At 48.9% G+C, this 17,997-nt stretch overlaps 1 protein-coding gene across 1 annotated transcript in view; it reads left to right on the top strand.

Moving 5' to 3' along the window:
- Positions 1-17,997, top strand: part of dnm1b (dynamin 1b) — a 265,941-nt gene that overhangs the window by 197,495 nt on the left and 50,449 nt on the right. The window contains exon 16 of the mRNA XM_078227525.1: positions 17,006-17,115. Within this exon, the coding sequence (XP_078083651.1) occupies positions 17,006-17,115 (110 nt within the window). The remainder of the gene's footprint in view (positions 1-17,005; positions 17,116-17,997) is intronic.

Genomic DNA, 17,997 nt, shown 5'->3' with positions numbered 1-17,997 from the left:
GTGAAAGAGTTTCCACATAAGACATTTCCTTTATGGCTCCAGTTCCTTCGTTTCCTGAATTGAGAGGAGAGGTGAGGGGGGGGGGGGGAGAGAAAAAAGTAAATGTTTTCATAAATCTCCGGAGGGCCCCAGAGGTAGCAATCCAGCATCAGTTATGTCAAGGTCAGCCTTTACTGGGGGCTGGAGACTGGAGGAAATCGAACCAACAGAGACGCAAAACATGTGCTGGAGTTTCTGTAAAATATGTTAACTGCTTTCCTGTGTGTGTTTCGTTTTTCAAATAAGGTCCTTCCTTCCATCAAATAATTTGCCTTGCTCGCTGCTCAGGGCTCAAGTCCACACTGTTGAGGGAGGTCAAGGGAGAGAAACTGGCTTTAATTGTTAGTGCAGGATCCCAGTGGCAGCGTGACAGAAGTTGTGTGAACTCGCTCCTGCTCGCGGGCGAAGCTTTTTTGCAACAGCTGTTTAAAAATAAACTTGTGACGGTCATTTTTACTCTTATTTTTCTCCCCCCTTTTTCTTGAGGGCGCTGACTCCTGTCCAGCGTTTAAAAGTTTATTCAGCAGTCACAAGTAGGTTTACATTAACACTGTAATGAAGTTATTGTGAAAATCCCCTAGTCGCCACACTCTGGCGCCTGTTCGGGTAACACTGAGGGAGAATTTAGCATGGCCAATGCACCTAACCAGCACGTCTTTCAGACTGTGGGAGGAAACCAGAGCAGCCAGAGGAAACCCATGCAGACATGGGGAGAACGTGCAGACTCTGCACAGGCAGTGACCCAAGCCAGGAATCGAACCCGGGTCCCTGGCGCTGTGAGGCAGCAATGCCAACCACTTTGCCACCGTGCCGTTGGTTCCTTGACTGCAGTTTGTCCTCACTGTGTCCATGCATGTGTGTGCGACGTTCGTGAATTAGGTGATTGTTTTCTCGGGAGACTTTACTCCTGAGGTGTAAGGATGGTGGATCAGGGATTCAGACACTGGTGGAGGGAACCAGTTCCGCTGATTGGCCAATTGCTCCCTACTGTCTGGGGAATTAGCAGGGGAAATATGTGAGGATAGGGGCGGGATTGTGGTCGGCGCAGGTTCGATGGGCTGAATGGCCTCCTTCGGCACTGTAGAGATTCTATTCTATTCCATGACAAATGCACAGGGTTATGGGATAGGGTGGGGAGTTGGCCTGGGTAAGATGCTCTTCAGAGAGTCGGTGCAGACTCGATGGGCTGAATGGCCTTCTTCGGCACTGCAGGAATTCTATGATTCTATGAAGACTCCAGTGGCCCAGTTGATGGCACTCTCACTCTCCAGTCATTACCTGGTGGGCTCAGGTCCCACTCCAGAGCCTTGAGCGTGTGTCTAGGCTGACACTGCAGTGCAGTACTGAGGGAGCGCTGCCTTGCTCTGACGACCTGTTTTTGGGACATGACATTTAACTGAGAGCCGCCTCGGTCTCTCAGGTGGATGTGAAAGATTCTACAGCCAGTATTTTGAAGAAGATTGGAGCAGTTCCCCCTGGTGTACTGACCAATATTTATCCCTCAACCAACATCATTGAAGCAACTTATCTGAGCATTATCACCTTGCTGTCTGAGGGATCTTGCCGTATTCCAATTTCCTATATTACAACAGGGACTGTTCTTCAACAGGTAGTTATTGGCTGCAAAGTACTTTGGAGTCTCCTGGAGCTGTGAAAAGTGCTCCATAAATACGAGTCGGTCGTTTCTCTTTCCCGGAAACTTTGTGACTGGAAGGACTTGGGAATGAACCGGAGCAAAAAGGCACAGCTGGTTCCTTTCCCTTCCCTATCTCACTAGGCCAAAAGCACTCAGCAAATTCTGTCACCTCCGTTGCCATGCGGCTTTTGAGTTGGGACAACCCGCAACACACCACCCATCCCCCTCCCCCACTGGGCCATCTGTTACTTGTTCCTTAGTTTTGCTTTCACTGAATTCTGACCTTTGTTCTCCCAGATGTGTGGGTTAGGGTTGATTGGCCATGTTCAACTGCCCCTTAGTATTAGGGAGATAAATACCTGGGATTACGGGGGTAGGGCCTGTTTGGGATTGTTATTGGCGCAGGCTGGATCAGCTTATTTCAGCTCTGCAGGGATTCTATCATTCTAATAGCACATTCTGATATCTCACCTTTCTGCCGAGATCTGTACCTGCTTTAGTCCTTCACTCTGCCATTAACACCTCCTCTGTCTTGTGTCCTGCATATCTTTGTTGCAATCTCTCCTAGCTCCCACTGACCTGTTATTCTGCTCGAGATGCTGCCCTCTCTACAATATAAAATCCCTCACATTTCCCCCTCTCATTAACTCTGAAGAAGAGTCATCTCTCTCCACAGATGCTGCCAGATCTGTTGAGTCTTTCTGTTTTTATTTCAGATTTCCAGTATTTTGCTTTTATTTCAACTATCCAATTGGAAGCTGAGGTTTAAACTTGGCATTAGACTGGGCTGCATGCTGCACAATGCCACGGATTTACCACAATGGTACCACAGAGAACTTCCCCGAGAGACTGGGGAAGCTGGAATCATTTTGCTTAGACCAGAGAAGATTAAGGGGTGATCTAATAAAGGTGATCGATGTTAGCTGTGCGTATTCAGGTTAAGTGTCTGCAATGGGGGCGGGAGGGTGGTGGAAGGTACTCATTGGATACTGACTTGGACGCATACAAAGAGACACTGGGTATGCGGTGGCACAGTGGTTAGCGCTGCTGCCTCACAGCGCCAGGGACCCGGGTTCGATTCCCGGCTTGGGTGACTGTCTGTGCGGAGTCTGCACGTTCTCCCCGTGTCTGCGTGGGTTTCCTCCGGATGCTCCGGTCTCCTCCCACAGTCCGAAAGACGTGCTGGTTAGGGTGCATTGGACGTGCCAAATTCTCCCGCCGTGTACCCGAACAGGCGCCGGAGTGTGGCGACTGGGGGATTTTCACAGTAACTTCATTGCAGTGTTAATGTAAGCCTACTCGTGGCAGTAATAAAAAATAAATAAAATAAACATCTGTGTAGACTACCTTGTCCCTTTTGCCATTGTAAATTCCCATGTCCATGTCAATGTCACCACTTCATTGCAGTGTTAATGTGAGCCTACTTGTGACACTAATAAATAAACTTTAAACTTAAGGGGCTGTCACCTTTGCTAATCTGATAATTCATTTATCTTATTGATTTATTGGCTTCAAAGAGAGTACAAAGCGGCACTTAAGTGTCTGTGGTTAGATACATGCTTGGGTGTCCCTGGGGAGGGAGCACATGGTATTTGAGGGCGCCATTGAGGCTCATTGGGCACCGCAGGGACCGGGATGTATTATTGACCCCTTTAATTACATTTTGATTTGATGTTTTAAGCCTCCTTTACGCTTTGTTTTTTGTTTTGAGTGGTTTCCCCCAACCCCCCACCCATCCTTTAAAGGGCTGCCCCTTTTACTTTGTCCCTCGTTTTGTTTGATTTGGCTTATTTGATTTGCCAAAAAGATTGGAGAGGGAGCATGCCGTACCAACTGGTATGACTGTAGCCTTCTGTGACCAGCTGTTGACACAAGGGATGGAGTGTATTACCCCTACTCCGCCATGTTATTTTAATTTAATAAGCTCATTATAGTTTTGTTCTAGCTACGGACGCCTGGTGAGGCTGGTGTGAGGCTGGGGTATTGAAAGGTCTCCTTATTAGACTGCTCCTGGACTGTCAAGTTTGTCATTATGATGTGGAGATGCTGGCGTTGAACTGGGGTAAACACAGTAAGAAGTTTAACAACACCAGGTTAAAGTCCAACAGGTTTATTTGGTAGCAAAAGCCACTAGCTTTCGGAACAGGCTGTTCCTTCGTCAGGTGGGTGAGAGTTAGGGTTAGGGTACAGCCTGTTCCGAAAGCTCGTGGCTTTTGCTACCAAATAAACCTGTTGGACTTTAACCTGGTGTTGTGAGACTTCTTACTAAGTTTGTCATTAACCAGAGGGTAGCTGAGGAGGGGGGGTCTAAGAAAAGTTTGTGCTTCTCCTCCCCTGCATGGTGGCGCAGTGGTTAGCACTGCTGCCTCACAGTGCCAGGGACCCGAGTTCGATTCCCGGCTTGGGTCACTGTCTGTGCGGAGTTTGCATGTTCTCCCCGTGTCTGCGTGGGTTTCCTCCAGCTACTCCGGTTTCCTCCCACAGTCCAAAGATGTGCAGGTTAGGTGGATTGGCTTTGCTCTCTTAGAGTATGGCACCTGAAGCAGGAGAGGTAGAGAGAGACATTGGTGATGGATTGCCCAGTTGGGAGCGAGACATTTAGAATATTTCGTGAATCAGTCTAAAATTTGATAGAGTTTGACTTCTGGTCTTCTCTGTCACTAACTGGCTGTCAGAAGTTTAACGTTCAAAATTGTGAAGGTTTTTAATAGATCAAATAAGGAGAAACTATTTCCATTGACGGAAGGGTTGATAACCAGAGGATACAACTTGGCAAAATAACTTCCTTTACACAGAGCCTGAAAACGCAGTGGAAGCAGATTCCTTGGGAACTTTGCAAAGGGAATTGGATAAATATTGGAAAAGGAAAAATTTGTAACACTCTTGGGAGAGAGCAGAGGACCAGGGCAAACTGGACAGCTCTTAAGAGACCGAATGGCCTCGCTCTCCTGGCAGGTTAATGGAACTTGCAAGCATAGGTCATAAAAGTGGGTAAAAGAAACCTTTGTTGGAATTCAGCTACTTGACATAGTTGGACACTATGGCCGGATGTTGACTGGCATGCCCGCCCGGATCCCCGGGGCGGGTGAGGCTCGGAGAACGGCAGTCTCTGTTGGCCTCGGGCGTGATGGTATGAACCTCGGGCGGACGTGCCAGTAATATTCCGCCTTAAAGGTCATGGGGCAGCACAGTGGCACAGTGGTTAGCACTGCTGCCTCACAGCGCCAGGGACCCGGGTTCGATTCCCGGCTTGGGTCACTGTCTGTGCGGAGTCTGTACATTCTCCCCGTGTCTGCGTGGGTTTCTTCCGGGTGCTCCGGTTTCCACCCACAGTCCAAAGACGCGCGGGTTAGGTTGATTGGCCATGCTAAATTGACCCTACTGTCAGGGGGATTAGCAGGGTAAATATCTGGGGTTACGGGAATAGGGCCTGGGTGGGATTGTGGAAGGTGTAGATTCTGTAGGGATTCTATGAGACTGAAACTGGTCATTTTGGCAGAATATGCAACCACAAAGATGCACGATTCAGACTGCAGCGTCCTCACGGCATTCCAAAACCATTCCATAGAATCCCTACACTGGCCCTCCGAAAGAGCACACTATCTAAGCACATTCCTCCATCCTATCCTCGTATCCCCGCAGATTGATCATTGCCAATACTCCTAACCTGCACATCTACAGGAGGAAACCAGAGCACCCGGAGGAAACCCACGCAGACATGGGGAGAACGTGCGACTCCGCACAGACAGTGACCCAAGCCGGGAATCGAACCCGGGTCCCTGGCGCTGTGAGGCAGCAGTGCTAACCACTGTGCCACCGTGCCGCTCAGTATGGGACTCCCAGTATTTGACAGATTGGCTGAGTGGGGATTATGAACTCTTAGGTATGACATGTAACAGCTGCAATTTAGAATTTGATATAAAATAAATCAAAAGTGAGCACTTTTCATTTCTCAGTGTTGTTCTTCAGATTCCATCTATTTCTGGGATTTTTTTTTCCATTTCCTGCTTTTCCTTTTCTCCTGAGTCTGTACTCTCCCACTCAGCCTTTCATTTATCATCATCAGGATGAATTATCCTGCACTTCCTCGCTGCTCTTAGTCATCAGCTTTCAGCTGACGAGGAATTTGTTCTAAAGCTCTTACTAATGTGACCGAACCTCATGCTTTCACTTTGAGTTTATAGTTAGCAAATTGTATCACTTTGTTCCTTTCTGACATTCTATCTCAAATGGTGCTTTCGCACTCCCCCATTCTCCCCTTCACACCCCATTCTCCCCTCACTCTCCACACTTACACCCACTCCCCCATTCTCCCCTCACTCTCCACACTTACACCCACTCCCCCATTCTCCCCTCACTCTCCACACTTACACCCACTCCCCCATTCTTCCCCTCACTCTCCACACTTACACCCACTCCCCCATTCTCCCCCTCACTCTCCACACTTACACCCACTCCCCCATTCTCCCCCTCACTCTCCACACTTACACCCACTCCCCCATTCTCCCCTCACTCTCCACACTTAGACCCACTCCCCCATTCTCCCCCTCACTCTCCACACTTACACCCACTCCCCCATTCTCCCCCTCACTCTCTCCACTTACACCCACTCCCCCATTCTCCCCCTCACTCTCCACACTTACACCCATTCCCCCATTCTCCCCCTCACTCTCTACACTTACACCCACTCCCCCATTCTCCCCCTCACTCTCCACACTTACACCCACTCCCCCATTCTCCCCCTCTCACTCTCTACACTTACACCCACTCCCCCATTCTCCCCCTCTCACTCTCCACACTTACACCCACTCCCCCATTCTCCCCCTCTCACCCCCACGCTTACACTGATTCCCCCATTCTCCCCCTCACTCCCACACTTACACCCACTCCCACATTCTCCCCCTCACTCTCTACACTTACACCCACTCCCATATTCTCCCCCTCACTCTTCACACTTACACCCACTCCCCCATTCTCCCCCTCTCACTCTCCACACTTACACCCACTCCCCCATTCTCCCCCTCACTCTCCACACTTACACCCACTCCCCCATTCTCCCCCTCTCACTCTCTACACTTACACCCACTCCCCCATTCTCCCCCTCACTCTTCACACTTACACCCACTCCCCCATTCTCCCCCTCTCACTCTCCACACTTACACCCACTCCCCCATTCTTCCCCTCACTCTCCACACTTACACCCACTCCCCCATTCTCCCCCTCACTCTCCACACTTACACCCACTCCCCCATTCTCCCCCCTCACTCTCTACACTTACACTCACTCCCCCATTCTCCCCCTCACTCTCCACACTTACACCCACTCCCCCATTCTCCCCCTCTCACTCTCCACACTTACACCCACTCCCCCATTCAACCCCTCACACACCCATACTGGGGGCTAGAGAGGTGGAGGGAGTTGGAGAGCGGTAGGGAGACAGAGGAGGCTAGGGAGTTGGAGCAGGGGAGGGAGTAGGGAGGCGGAGCAGGGTAGGGAGGGGGAGGGTGTAGGGAGGTGGAGGGAGGCAGAGGGAGTAGGGAGGCGGAGCAGGGTAGAGAGGGGGTAGGTGTAGGGAGGTGGAGGGAGTAGGGAGGTGGAGCAGGGTGGGGGGAGGGTGTAGCGAGGTGGAGGATGAGAGGGAGGTGGGGGGAGGTGGAGAGAGTAGGGAGGTGGTGCAGGCTAGGGAGGTGGAGGGAGTAGGGAGGCGGAGCAGGGTAGGAGGGGAATTCCACAGCTTGGATCCTGATGGCACGGCCACGAATGGTGAAGAAATGATCATTGTGAATCCGCAGGAAACCCAAATCGGAGGAATATAGACTGAGCCAATTAAAGAAAAGGTTTTGGGAGAAAAGGGAAATAGTTTATCGAGCTAATGCTTGACATGTTCCGTGATGGAATTGTGATTTCCAGCGGCAGCTCCTGAAACAGAAAGGCACGGAACATTTTACCCGAGTTCGATTCCCGGCTCGGGTCACTGTCTGTGTGGAGTTTGCGCATTCTCCCCGTGTCTGCGTGGGTTTCCTCCGGGTGCTCCGGCTTCCTCTCACAGTCCACAGATGTTCAGGTTAGGTGGATTGGCCACGCTAAATTACCCCTTAGTGTCAGGGGGATTAGCTGGGTAAATACGTGGGGTTTCAGGGATAGGTCGTGAATGGGATTGTTGTCAGTGCAGGCTCGATGGGCCGAATGGCCTCCTTCGACACTGTGGGGATTCCATGATTTTTTTCATAGAAATGGTTTGTGTAGATTCTTTGTGGCCAGGTTTTGACCATTCTGGAATCTCCGTCAGGAATCCAGTGGGTGGGTGGATGAACCAGTTGTTCTTCCCTGTCCAAAAGCATCCCTGTGTTACTGTTGATATCCCACGGGAAGTCACGCTGGGATTCGACATGAAGTGCAGTCTTTAAGGGAGGTGAGTCAGAGAGGAATCAACCATCCCTTAGGGACAAAAATCGACAAAACATGGGAAATGGCTGGTCCTGCAGTTACTTTTTAAGGTAAACCAGACCAGTTCAGGACTGGTCACTTCCCAGGTTTTACTGGTTTACCCTTCTGGGAATTGGGTCAGAGGACACAGAGGTCACTTTGCTTCCGTTTTAAGATCATAAATTCTTCAATTAACATCGTACACTCCTATGATGGGATTTGTAATGGAACTGCTGATGTAAACATGTCACACTCATCCAGACTCCTGCCAGTGGTGACAATGCAGCACCTCCACTGGTGAGACAGTGTAATTACAGCGGTGACATTGACATGGACATTGGAGTTTACAATAGTAAAAGGTACAAGCTAGTCTCCACAGATGTTTATTTTTTTATTAGTGTCACAAGTAGGCTTACATTAACACTGCAATGAAGTTACTGTGAAAATCCCCTAGTCGCCACACTCCGGCGCCTGTTCGGGTACACTGAGGGAGAATTTAGCACGGCCAATGCACCTAACCAGCACATCTTTCGGACTGTGGGAGGAAACCGGAGCACCCGCAGAAAACCCACGCAGACATGGGGAGAATGTACAAACTCCGCACAGACGGTGACCCAAGGCGGGAATCGAACCCGGGTCCCTGGCGCTGTGAGGCAGCAGTGCTAATCACTGTGCCACAGAGGGTTGTGAATCTTTGGCGTTCTCTATCCCAGAGAGCTGAGGATGCAATGTATATTCATGATGTGGAGATGCCGGCGTTGGACTGGGATGGGTGCAGTAAGAAGTCTCACAACACCAGGTTAAAGTCCAACAGGTTTATTTGGAATCACGAGCTTTCGGAACGCTGCTCCTTCATAGGTGAGTACTCCGAAAGCTCGCGATTCCAAATAAACCTGTTGGATGTTAACCTGGTCTTGAGAGACTTTTTGCTCTATATTTAAGACAGAGATTGATATATTTTGGAGCAGTAAGGAAATTGAGGGATATGGGGAAAAGGATAGGAAGCAGGGTTGAGGTAGAAGATCAGGCATAGTCTTATAGAATGGCTGAAGGGGCTGAATGGCCTCCTGTAGCCCTTGTTCCTGACAGTATTGTGTTGCTCGCGAACTGAGGCAGTCACTTTTATTGTCCGCGTTGCACCCCCCTTTTGGGACGTGGGGGGCAGGCTTCCAAATTGGTGCCCCCCCCCATAATAAATATCCGCAAACACTGACATTCTTGACGTAGTGAGGAAGAGCAGGATAAACCCCACCAGTAATCCTGCTGTCGCCTCCGGTGGTGGGGGAGAGGGGGGGAGGTGAGGGGGCCGGGGTGGGGGGCTGCACGCACTCTCTCGTGGTTTGCAACGGTGCTCTGGAAACCCGATCAGACAGGGCCGCGCCACTGGCTGCCGCACTGAGGTCCTCTTAGAGGCGAGTTTGAATAAACTGGGATAAGCGCACGGATTAGGGAAAAAAAGGCCACATTTACAAACAGTCCTGAACTGTTTTGTTTAAAGTGCGTGCCTTAAAATAGTGCAGCTGGAAATATTTTGCGTTAGTGGAATCAGCAGTTCTGATAATGAAACGGTGCAGACAGTTCAGTAAGTTGGATTATTAACAACAGATGGCACTAATATCGGGCAGACTCTTTGAAGGAAATTGGAATTCTCAATGTCGTTTAAGAGCTGCTCCATCCCCAGACTAAACCTCAGCGGTGTATTATACACATATATAAAAAAAGTGACTTGTTTGAGAATGGCATGAGTTAGATGAGAGAATCTGCTTGGACCCAGTTGTAAGTCTTGATTCTGTCAATGCTGAGTTCTAGTTCCGCCGTCTCAAAGGTCTGCGGAGGGTGTGTCTGTTGGCCAGATGAAAGGAAATCTTAAACTTTTGCACCCCTGCAGTTAAGAGTGTGCTGGTTTGGCAGCAAGACATAACCGTTCAGTCTCTATAGCTTCCTCAGAAAGGATTAAAGGACTAGATTTTGTTTCAGCCTCAGTGACCAGCTCCTTCATGTTTCTAACAGAAAGACTTGCGTTTACGTGGTGGCTTTCTTTCGCAACTTCCCCCAAGCACCCTGCAGCCAATGGAATACCCCGTGAAGTGTAGTCATTTGATTTGATTTATTATTGTGACTTGTACCGAGATGCAGTGAAAAGTATTGATTTGCGTGCTATCTGTACAAATCATACCCATACATAGTTCACAAAGAGTTGCCACACTCCGGCGCCATCTTGAAACATGGATGCGGTCAATTCACAATGGGCAGAGTTTTACCGGCACGTCCCGCCCAAGGCTAATGGAGAATGCCGTTCTCCGAGCCTCACCTGCCTCCGGAATCGGGGTGGGCGTGCCGGTAAAACTCCAGCCAGTGAATGCAGTGCCACATCCCCATTCTCCCTCCACTCGCTGTTTTGCGAGAGAGGGAGGGATGGGACGAGGGAGGGAGCAAAGGTGTGAGGGAGAAAAGGATGGGACGAGAGAGGGAGAGAAGGTGTGAGGGAGGGAGAGACAGGATGAGGGAGGGAGAGAAGGTGCAAGAGAGGGAAAGTTGGGACGAGAGAGGGAGAGGACGTGTGAGGGAGGGAGAAGACGTGTGAGGGAGGGAGAAATGGGAAGAGAAGGGGAGAGAAGGTGGGAGGGATGAGACGAGAGAGGGAGAGACGGTGCGAGGGAGGGAGAGACGGGATGAGAGATGGAGAGAAGGTGTGAGGGAGGAAGGGATGAGACGAAAGAGGGAGAGAAGGTGTGAGGGAGGGAGAGACATGATCAGAGAGGGAGAGAAGGTGCAAGGGAGGGAGAGATGGGATGAGGGAGGGAGAAAAGGTGTGAGGGAGGAAGGGATGAGACGAAAGAGGGAGAGAAGGTGTGAGGGAGGGAGAGACATGATCAGAGAGGGAGAGAAGGTGCAAGGGAGGGAGAGATGGGATGAGGGAGGGAGAAAAGGTGTGAGGGAGGGAGAGATAGTATGTGGAGAACTCCCCCTGTTTTACATAGAAATAGTGCCATGGGATCTTTTACCTTATGATGTGGAGATGCCGGCGTTGGACTGGGGTAAACACAGTAAGAAGTTTAACAACACCAGGTTAAAGTCCAACAGGTTTATTTGGTAGCAAAAGCCACACAAGCTTTCGAGGCTCTGAGCCCCTTCTTCAGGTGAGTGGGAATTCTGTTCACAAACAGAACTTATAAAGACACAGACTCAATTTACATGAATAATGGTTGGAATGCGAATACTTACAACTAATCCAGTCTTTAAGAAACAAAACAATGGGAGTGGAGAGAGCATCAAGACAGGCTAAAAAGATGTGTATTGTCTCCAGACAAGACAGCCAGTGAAACTCTGCAGGTCCACGCAACTGTGGGAGTTACAAATAGTGTGACATAAACCCAATATCCCGGTTGAGGCCGTCCTTGTGTGTGCGGAACTTGGCTATCAGTGTCACACTATTTCACACTAGTTGTAGTCACACTATGTCACACTATTTGTAACTCCCACAGTTGCGTGGACCTGCAGAGTTTCACTGGCTGTCTTGTCTGGAGACAATACACATCTTTTTAGCCTGTCTTGATGCTCTCTCCACTTCCATTGTTTTGTTTCTTAAAGACTGGATTAGTTGTAAGTATTCGCATTCCAACCATTATTCATGTAAATTGAGTCTGTGTCTTTATAAATTCTGTTTGTGAACAGAATTCCCACTCACCTGAAGAAGGGGCTCAGAGCCTCGAAAGCTTGTGTGGCTTTTGCTACCAAATAAACCTGTTGGACTTTAACCTGGTGTTGTTAAACTTCTTACTATCTTTTACCTTAGCCAGAGAGGGCAGGCCCAGTCTTTGATGTGTCATTCTTGATCTGGGTTGTGGATCCGTGGGCTTGGACACAAGAAGCCAGAGAACCAAGAGTTCAAACCTCAACTTGAACATTTGAGTTCAGCAATAACAAAAAACTGGAAATAAAAAAGTTGGTATCATTAAATGTATCCTTGATGCTGTAGATTGTTGCAGAAACCCAACTGGTTCACTAATGCGGTACGGTGGCACAGTGGTTAGCACTGCTGCCTCACGGTGCCAGAGATCTGGGTTCGATTCCAGCCTTGGGTGACCGTGTGAAGTTTGCACGTTCTCCCCGTGGTTTTCCTCCGGGTGCTCAGATTTCCTCCCACACGCCAAAGATGTGCAGATTGGGGGGATTATCCATGCTAAATTGCCCATTTAGTGTCCTATGATGTGTCGGTTTGAGGGATAAGCAGGGTAAATGGTTGGGATTATGGGGATAGGGCGGGGCTTGGGCCTGGATGGAATGCTCTCTTGGAGCGTCAGTCCAGGCTTGATGGGCCAAATGGCCTCTCTCTGCACTGTAGGAATTCTCTGAATAATGCCACGCAGAGGAGCAAATTTGCCACTCCTACCTAATCTGGCCTAATTGTGACTCCATTCCCACAACAACATGATTTGATTCTAAAGCGGCCTAGCAAACCGCTGAGTTATATCAGTTCTGCCAGCAGCTTCTCAGAGAGACGGGGCAGTTAATGCCAGCCTTGCTGCAACACCCACATCCTGGTGACAAATTGGGGCAGCCTTGTTCTGGAAGTGTAATGGGGGTGGACCTTAAAAACCACATTAGGCCCTTTCTTTTCACATGCAAACAGACTAATTGCCTGCCTCAGATTGTGGATAAAGGAGAGTTTGTTGTCCTTATCCAAAACTGTGGCCCACGCACTTGTGAGAATGTGCTGATGTTTCCTGTCCACCACTGTAGTCGAGGCTGGAAACCTTAAACACCTTAAAAAACACATGTGGATGAGCACTTGAAATATCATAATATTCAAGGGTATTGGACAAGTGCAGGAAAATGGGATTAACACGCCTTTCGTGGTAGATATTGATTTGATTTGATTTATTATTATTAGTAAAAAGTGAAAAGCATTGTTTCTTGCATACTATACAGACAGAGCATACTGTTCAGAGAGAAGGAAGGAGAGAGTGCAGAATGTAGTGTTGCAGTCATAACTAGGGTGTAGAGGAAGATCAACGTAATACAATGTAGGTCCATTTTCAAAAGTCTGACGGCAGCAGGGAGGAAGCCGTTCTTGAGTCGGTTGGTACGTGACCTCAGACTTTTGTATCTTTTTCCCGTCAGAAGAAGATGGAAGAGAGAATGTCCGGGGTGCGTCTGGTCCTGCTTTTCCCAGGCAGCGGGAAGTGTAGACAGTCAATGGATGGGAGGCTGGTTTGTGTGATGGATTGGGTCCATTCACGACCCGTTGTAGTCTCTTGTGGTCTGGGACAGAGCAGGAGCCAGACCAAGCTGTGATAGAACCGGAAAGACTGCTTTCTGCGATGCATCTGTAAAAGTTGGTGAGAGTTGCAGACTTGATGGGCCGAAGGGCCTTTTCTGCACTGTATGACTCTTTGGGTGGGATTTTCATAGATCATAGAAACCCTACAGTGCAGAAGGAGGCCATTCGGCCCATCGAGTCTGCACCGACCACAATCCCACCCAGGCCCTACCCCCACATATTTACCCGCTAATCCCTCTAACCTATGCATCTCAGGACTCTAAGGGGCAATTTTTAACCTGACCAATCAACCTAACCTGCACATCTTTGGACTGTGGGAGGAAACCGGAGCACCCGGAGGAAACCCACGCAGATACGAGGAGAATGTGCAAACTCCACACAGACAGTGACCCGAGCCGGGAATCGAACCCGGGACCCTGGAGCTGTGAAGCAGCAGTGCTAACCACTGTGCTACCGATTTTATGGCCTCGCTCGATCTGAAACCGTAAAATCCCACCCGAGGTCCACGGACCTTTCCATGGTCCGCCCCTCAGCCGCTCCGATTCCTGTGGCGGGCGGGATGGTAACGTTCCGGCCAGTGACCCTATGTTGGGGTCCTGGTGCTTTGACCAGCCCCTGACTGACAGGCACTGCACAAGTCAATTTCCAGCCTTGTGATTCACTGGCTCAGACGGGTAGCATTTGCCTCTGAAGGTGCTGGTTAATTAAACAGATTTAATTGCCTCTCTGAAGGCAGCAGATCCGCCTTTCCTTTACCCCGGCGGCCCTCTGGAGGAGGCTGGCCAGCTCCTCCGGGTTAGGCCTCGCACATCAGAGAAATGTCCCAGCCCTGGGAGCCAATCGGTGGAATTTCTCCCATGATCCGATTTGGCAGTGGGTCGACCTGCTTCCCGAATGAAATCCACCTGGAAAAGTCAGCCCTTTAAACACAGAAAACCCATTCCGTTTCAGCATCTTCAACCCATTCGGGAGAACAACCTGACCCTGACTAGATTTTCTGGATGGAAGTTTATCTCCGAGTGAGTCACTTGGAAGAAAACCCAGGCTGGACGGGTGAAAAATATGAGGACATGATTAGTGTGTGAATGTGTTTTCAGGAAGTGTTCATTGGAGATGATGTTTTACTCACAGGCTGTTCGTGGCCAAAGAATTCATTCCGCAAGACTTTGTGGAGTCATGTCGCAATCAGACTAATTTCATCTCAAGGTGGCCCAGTTGTTAGCACTGCTGCCTCACAGCGCCAAGGACCCGGGTTCGATTCCCGGTTCAGGTCACTGTGCGGTGTCTACACGTTCTCCCCGTGTCTGCGTGGGTTTCCTCCGGGTGCTCCGGTTTCCTCCCACAGTTCAAAGATGTGCGGGTTAAGTGGATTGGCCACGCTAAATTGCCCCTTAGTGTCAGGGGGACTAGTTAGGGTAAATGCATAGGGATATGGGGATAGGGCCTGGGTGGGCTTGTGGTTGGTGCAGACTCAATGGGCCGAATGGCCTCCTTCTGCACTGTAGGGTTTCTTTGATTCAAATCCTCGGATCTGTCCAATGCCTCGCCCTCCGTCTCATCCTCCCCAATCCATGGGCTTTTAAAAGCCCAAGAAGAAACATTGCTTATATAAAAACAGAAAATACTGGATAAGCTCAGCAGGCCTGAGAGTAACTGTGGAGAGAAACAAGACTTAATGTTTAGGATCTTCTACAGAACTGAAGGAAGGTTGAAGTGTGTAGAATTATGTTCTTGGAAAGGGTGTGGAGGAGGTGGAGCAGAACAGAAGAGCAGAGATAGTTCGGGGCAAAGAAAATATGGGCGAATCTGTCCTGGATATAAGACAAAGAGGAGTGTTAATAAGATACAGGAGCAGTATGAGGCCATTCAGCCCATCGAGTCTGCTCCGCCATTCCAACATTGCTGATAAGTTTCTCAACCCCATTCTCCCGCCTTTTCCCCATAATCTTTGATCCCCTTACCAATCAAGAACCTATCTATCTCTGTCTTAAATGCACCCAATGACCTGGCCTCCACAGCCCTCTGTGGCAATGAATTCCACAGATTCACCACTCTCTGGCCGAAGAAATTCCTCCTCATCTCGGTTCTAAAGGGTCGTCCCTTTATTCTGAGGCTCTGCCCTCAGATCCTAGTCTCTCCGACTAATGGAAACATCTTCCCCACGTCCACTCTATCCAGGCCTTTCAGTATTCTGTAAGTTTCAATGAGGTCCCCCCTCATCCTTCTCAACCCCCATCGAGTACAGACCCAGAATCCTCAAACGCTCCTCATACATCAAGCTTTTCATTTCCGGGATCATTCTCGTGAACTTCCTCTGGACCCGCTCCAAGGCCAGCATATCCTTCCTTAGACACAGGGCCCAAAATTGCTCACAGTGGTGGTGTCATTAAGGGATGAAGAGTGCTAATCGTGGCAAAAGTTGTTAAGGTACAAATCAGAAACCCCTAGGTATATTATGAAGTTAGACTGGACCACAGCAATTTGCTATTTTGACATTGGTGTACGGATACAATGTTTTACTACAGGCCCAATTCCACTGACAAACTGGAAAGCTTTTGTCAAAACAAACTTTATTTAACAACACAGTTTAACTATAACAAATGAATTAGCTTAATGTGATACAATTTGTAATGAAATTTTACTCATCACAGGGAGAAGTGGGGAAGGTGATGGCCGAGTGGAATTATCGCCAGACTATTAATTCAGAAACACAGCTAATGTTCTGGAGACCCGGGTTCAAATCCCACCACAGCAGATGGTGGAATTTGAACTCAATAAAAAAAATCTGGAATTAAAAATCTACTGATGGCCATGAAACCATTGTCGATTGTCAGAAAAACCCATCTGGTTCACTAATGTCCTTTAGAGAAGGAAATCTGCTGTCCTTACTCGGTTTCATAGAAATCATAGAAACCCTACAGTACAGAAAGAGGCCATTCGGCCCATCGAGTCTGCACCAACCACAATCCCACCCAGGCCCTACCCCCATATATTTTACCCACTAATCCCTCTAACCTACGCATCCCAGGACTCTAAGGGGCAATTTAGCATAGCCAATCAACCTAACCCGCACATCTTTGGATTGTGGGAGGAAACCGGAGCTCCCGGAGGAAACCCACGCAGACACGAGGAGAATGTGCAAACTCCACACAGACAGTGACCCAAGCCGGGAATCGAACCCAGGTCCCTGGAGCTGTGAAGCAGCAGTGCTAACCACTGTGCTACCGTGCCGCCCATGTTCTGGAGACCCGGGTTCAAATCCCACCACAGCAAATGGTGGAATTTGAACTCAATAAAAGAAATCTGGAATTAAAAATCTACTGATGGCCATGAAACCATTGTCGATTGTCAGAAAAACCCATCTGGTTCACTGATGTCCTTTAGAGAAGGAGATCTGCTGTCCTTACTCGGTTTGGCCTACATGTGACTCCAGAGCCACAGCAATGTGGTTGACTCTCAACTGCTTTTGGGTAACTGGAGAAGGGCAATAAATGCTGGCCCAGCCAGTGACAGCCAAGTCCCACGAATGAATAAAGAAAAAGTACATTGCACCTACCCATCCTCCTCCCTCTGGTCGAACAAGTTCAGATGTTTAATTGCTCAACACTGATGTCTTACAGGAGAAAGAGAAGAAATACATGTTGCCACTTGACAACCTGAAGCTGCGCGACATCGAGAAGGGATTTATGTCAAGCAAGCACATCTTTGCTCTCTTTAACACAGAACAGAGGTATGTTGAATCCACCTGTTACGCTATATGTCGAAAATTAATGATTTGCTAAAAAACGCGCAATTCTTTTTTGCAAAAGTATACTTTATTGGCAAGGTATCTGCAAAAACATTACAGACATTCCAAAATGGCCGTCACACAAAGCGTGATAATAGTCATGTTCTTCACATTCATCAAGTAACACTCCGAGATGCTTCATTGTAGGCAAGGAAACATTACAGACATGTGAGGACATTCGCTCCCTCCGTCTGGAGAGCCCAGATTGAATGTCAGACTTGACCACCATTAAGCCTTGCCTCATGATCCACCCCATGGGTGAGGTTGGTGCCCTTGTCCTCGGCTGGTTCCCTGAGCGCAGTCTCCTATGAGCTGCACTGTATTTCTCCGAGGACCAAAAAAGGGGGTGGCCAATGTGCTGCCAAGTTCCTGAGAGTTTTGGGAAAGTCCGTTCCCAAGTCTGTCTCGTCAAGTGGAGCGGAGGTTACAGGGGATGCATGGAAAATTACAAAAAGGGGAAAGGGTGTTCCATCCAAGCCAGTGAACAAGTGGCTTTCAAAGGCAAATTTTAGGATTAGGAGTAAATTATTTCTGAATGACTCTGTTTGGCTTTGGAAGCATTTGAAGGACATCAAATGCAGCAAAGTGTGGAATATTTGCCTTATTTCGTCATGGAAGTATAGAAACAGTTACTGCACAGAATGAGACCATTTGGCCCATTGCATCTGTTCTGGCGTTGCTGCAACCTTTCTCTTTGAAGCAGTTGGCAATTTGCGACATCCATTATATCAGAGGTGGATCCCAAATGGAATTGAAGCTATTCCACAAAGACCTCCAAAGTTTAGATTTTACCAGGGTGATTGAAGTTCCTCTGAGGTGATCCAG

The sequence above is a fragment of the Mustelus asterias genome, chromosome 13 (assembly GCF_964213995.1).
Source record: "Mustelus asterias chromosome 13, sMusAst1.hap1.1, whole genome shotgun sequence".
In the NCBI taxonomy this organism is placed as follows: Eukaryota; Metazoa; Chordata; class Chondrichthyes; order Carcharhiniformes; family Triakidae; genus Mustelus; species Mustelus asterias.
The sequence above is the reverse complement of the archived record's forward strand: the minus strand, read 5'-3'. Positions and strand labels throughout refer to the sequence as shown.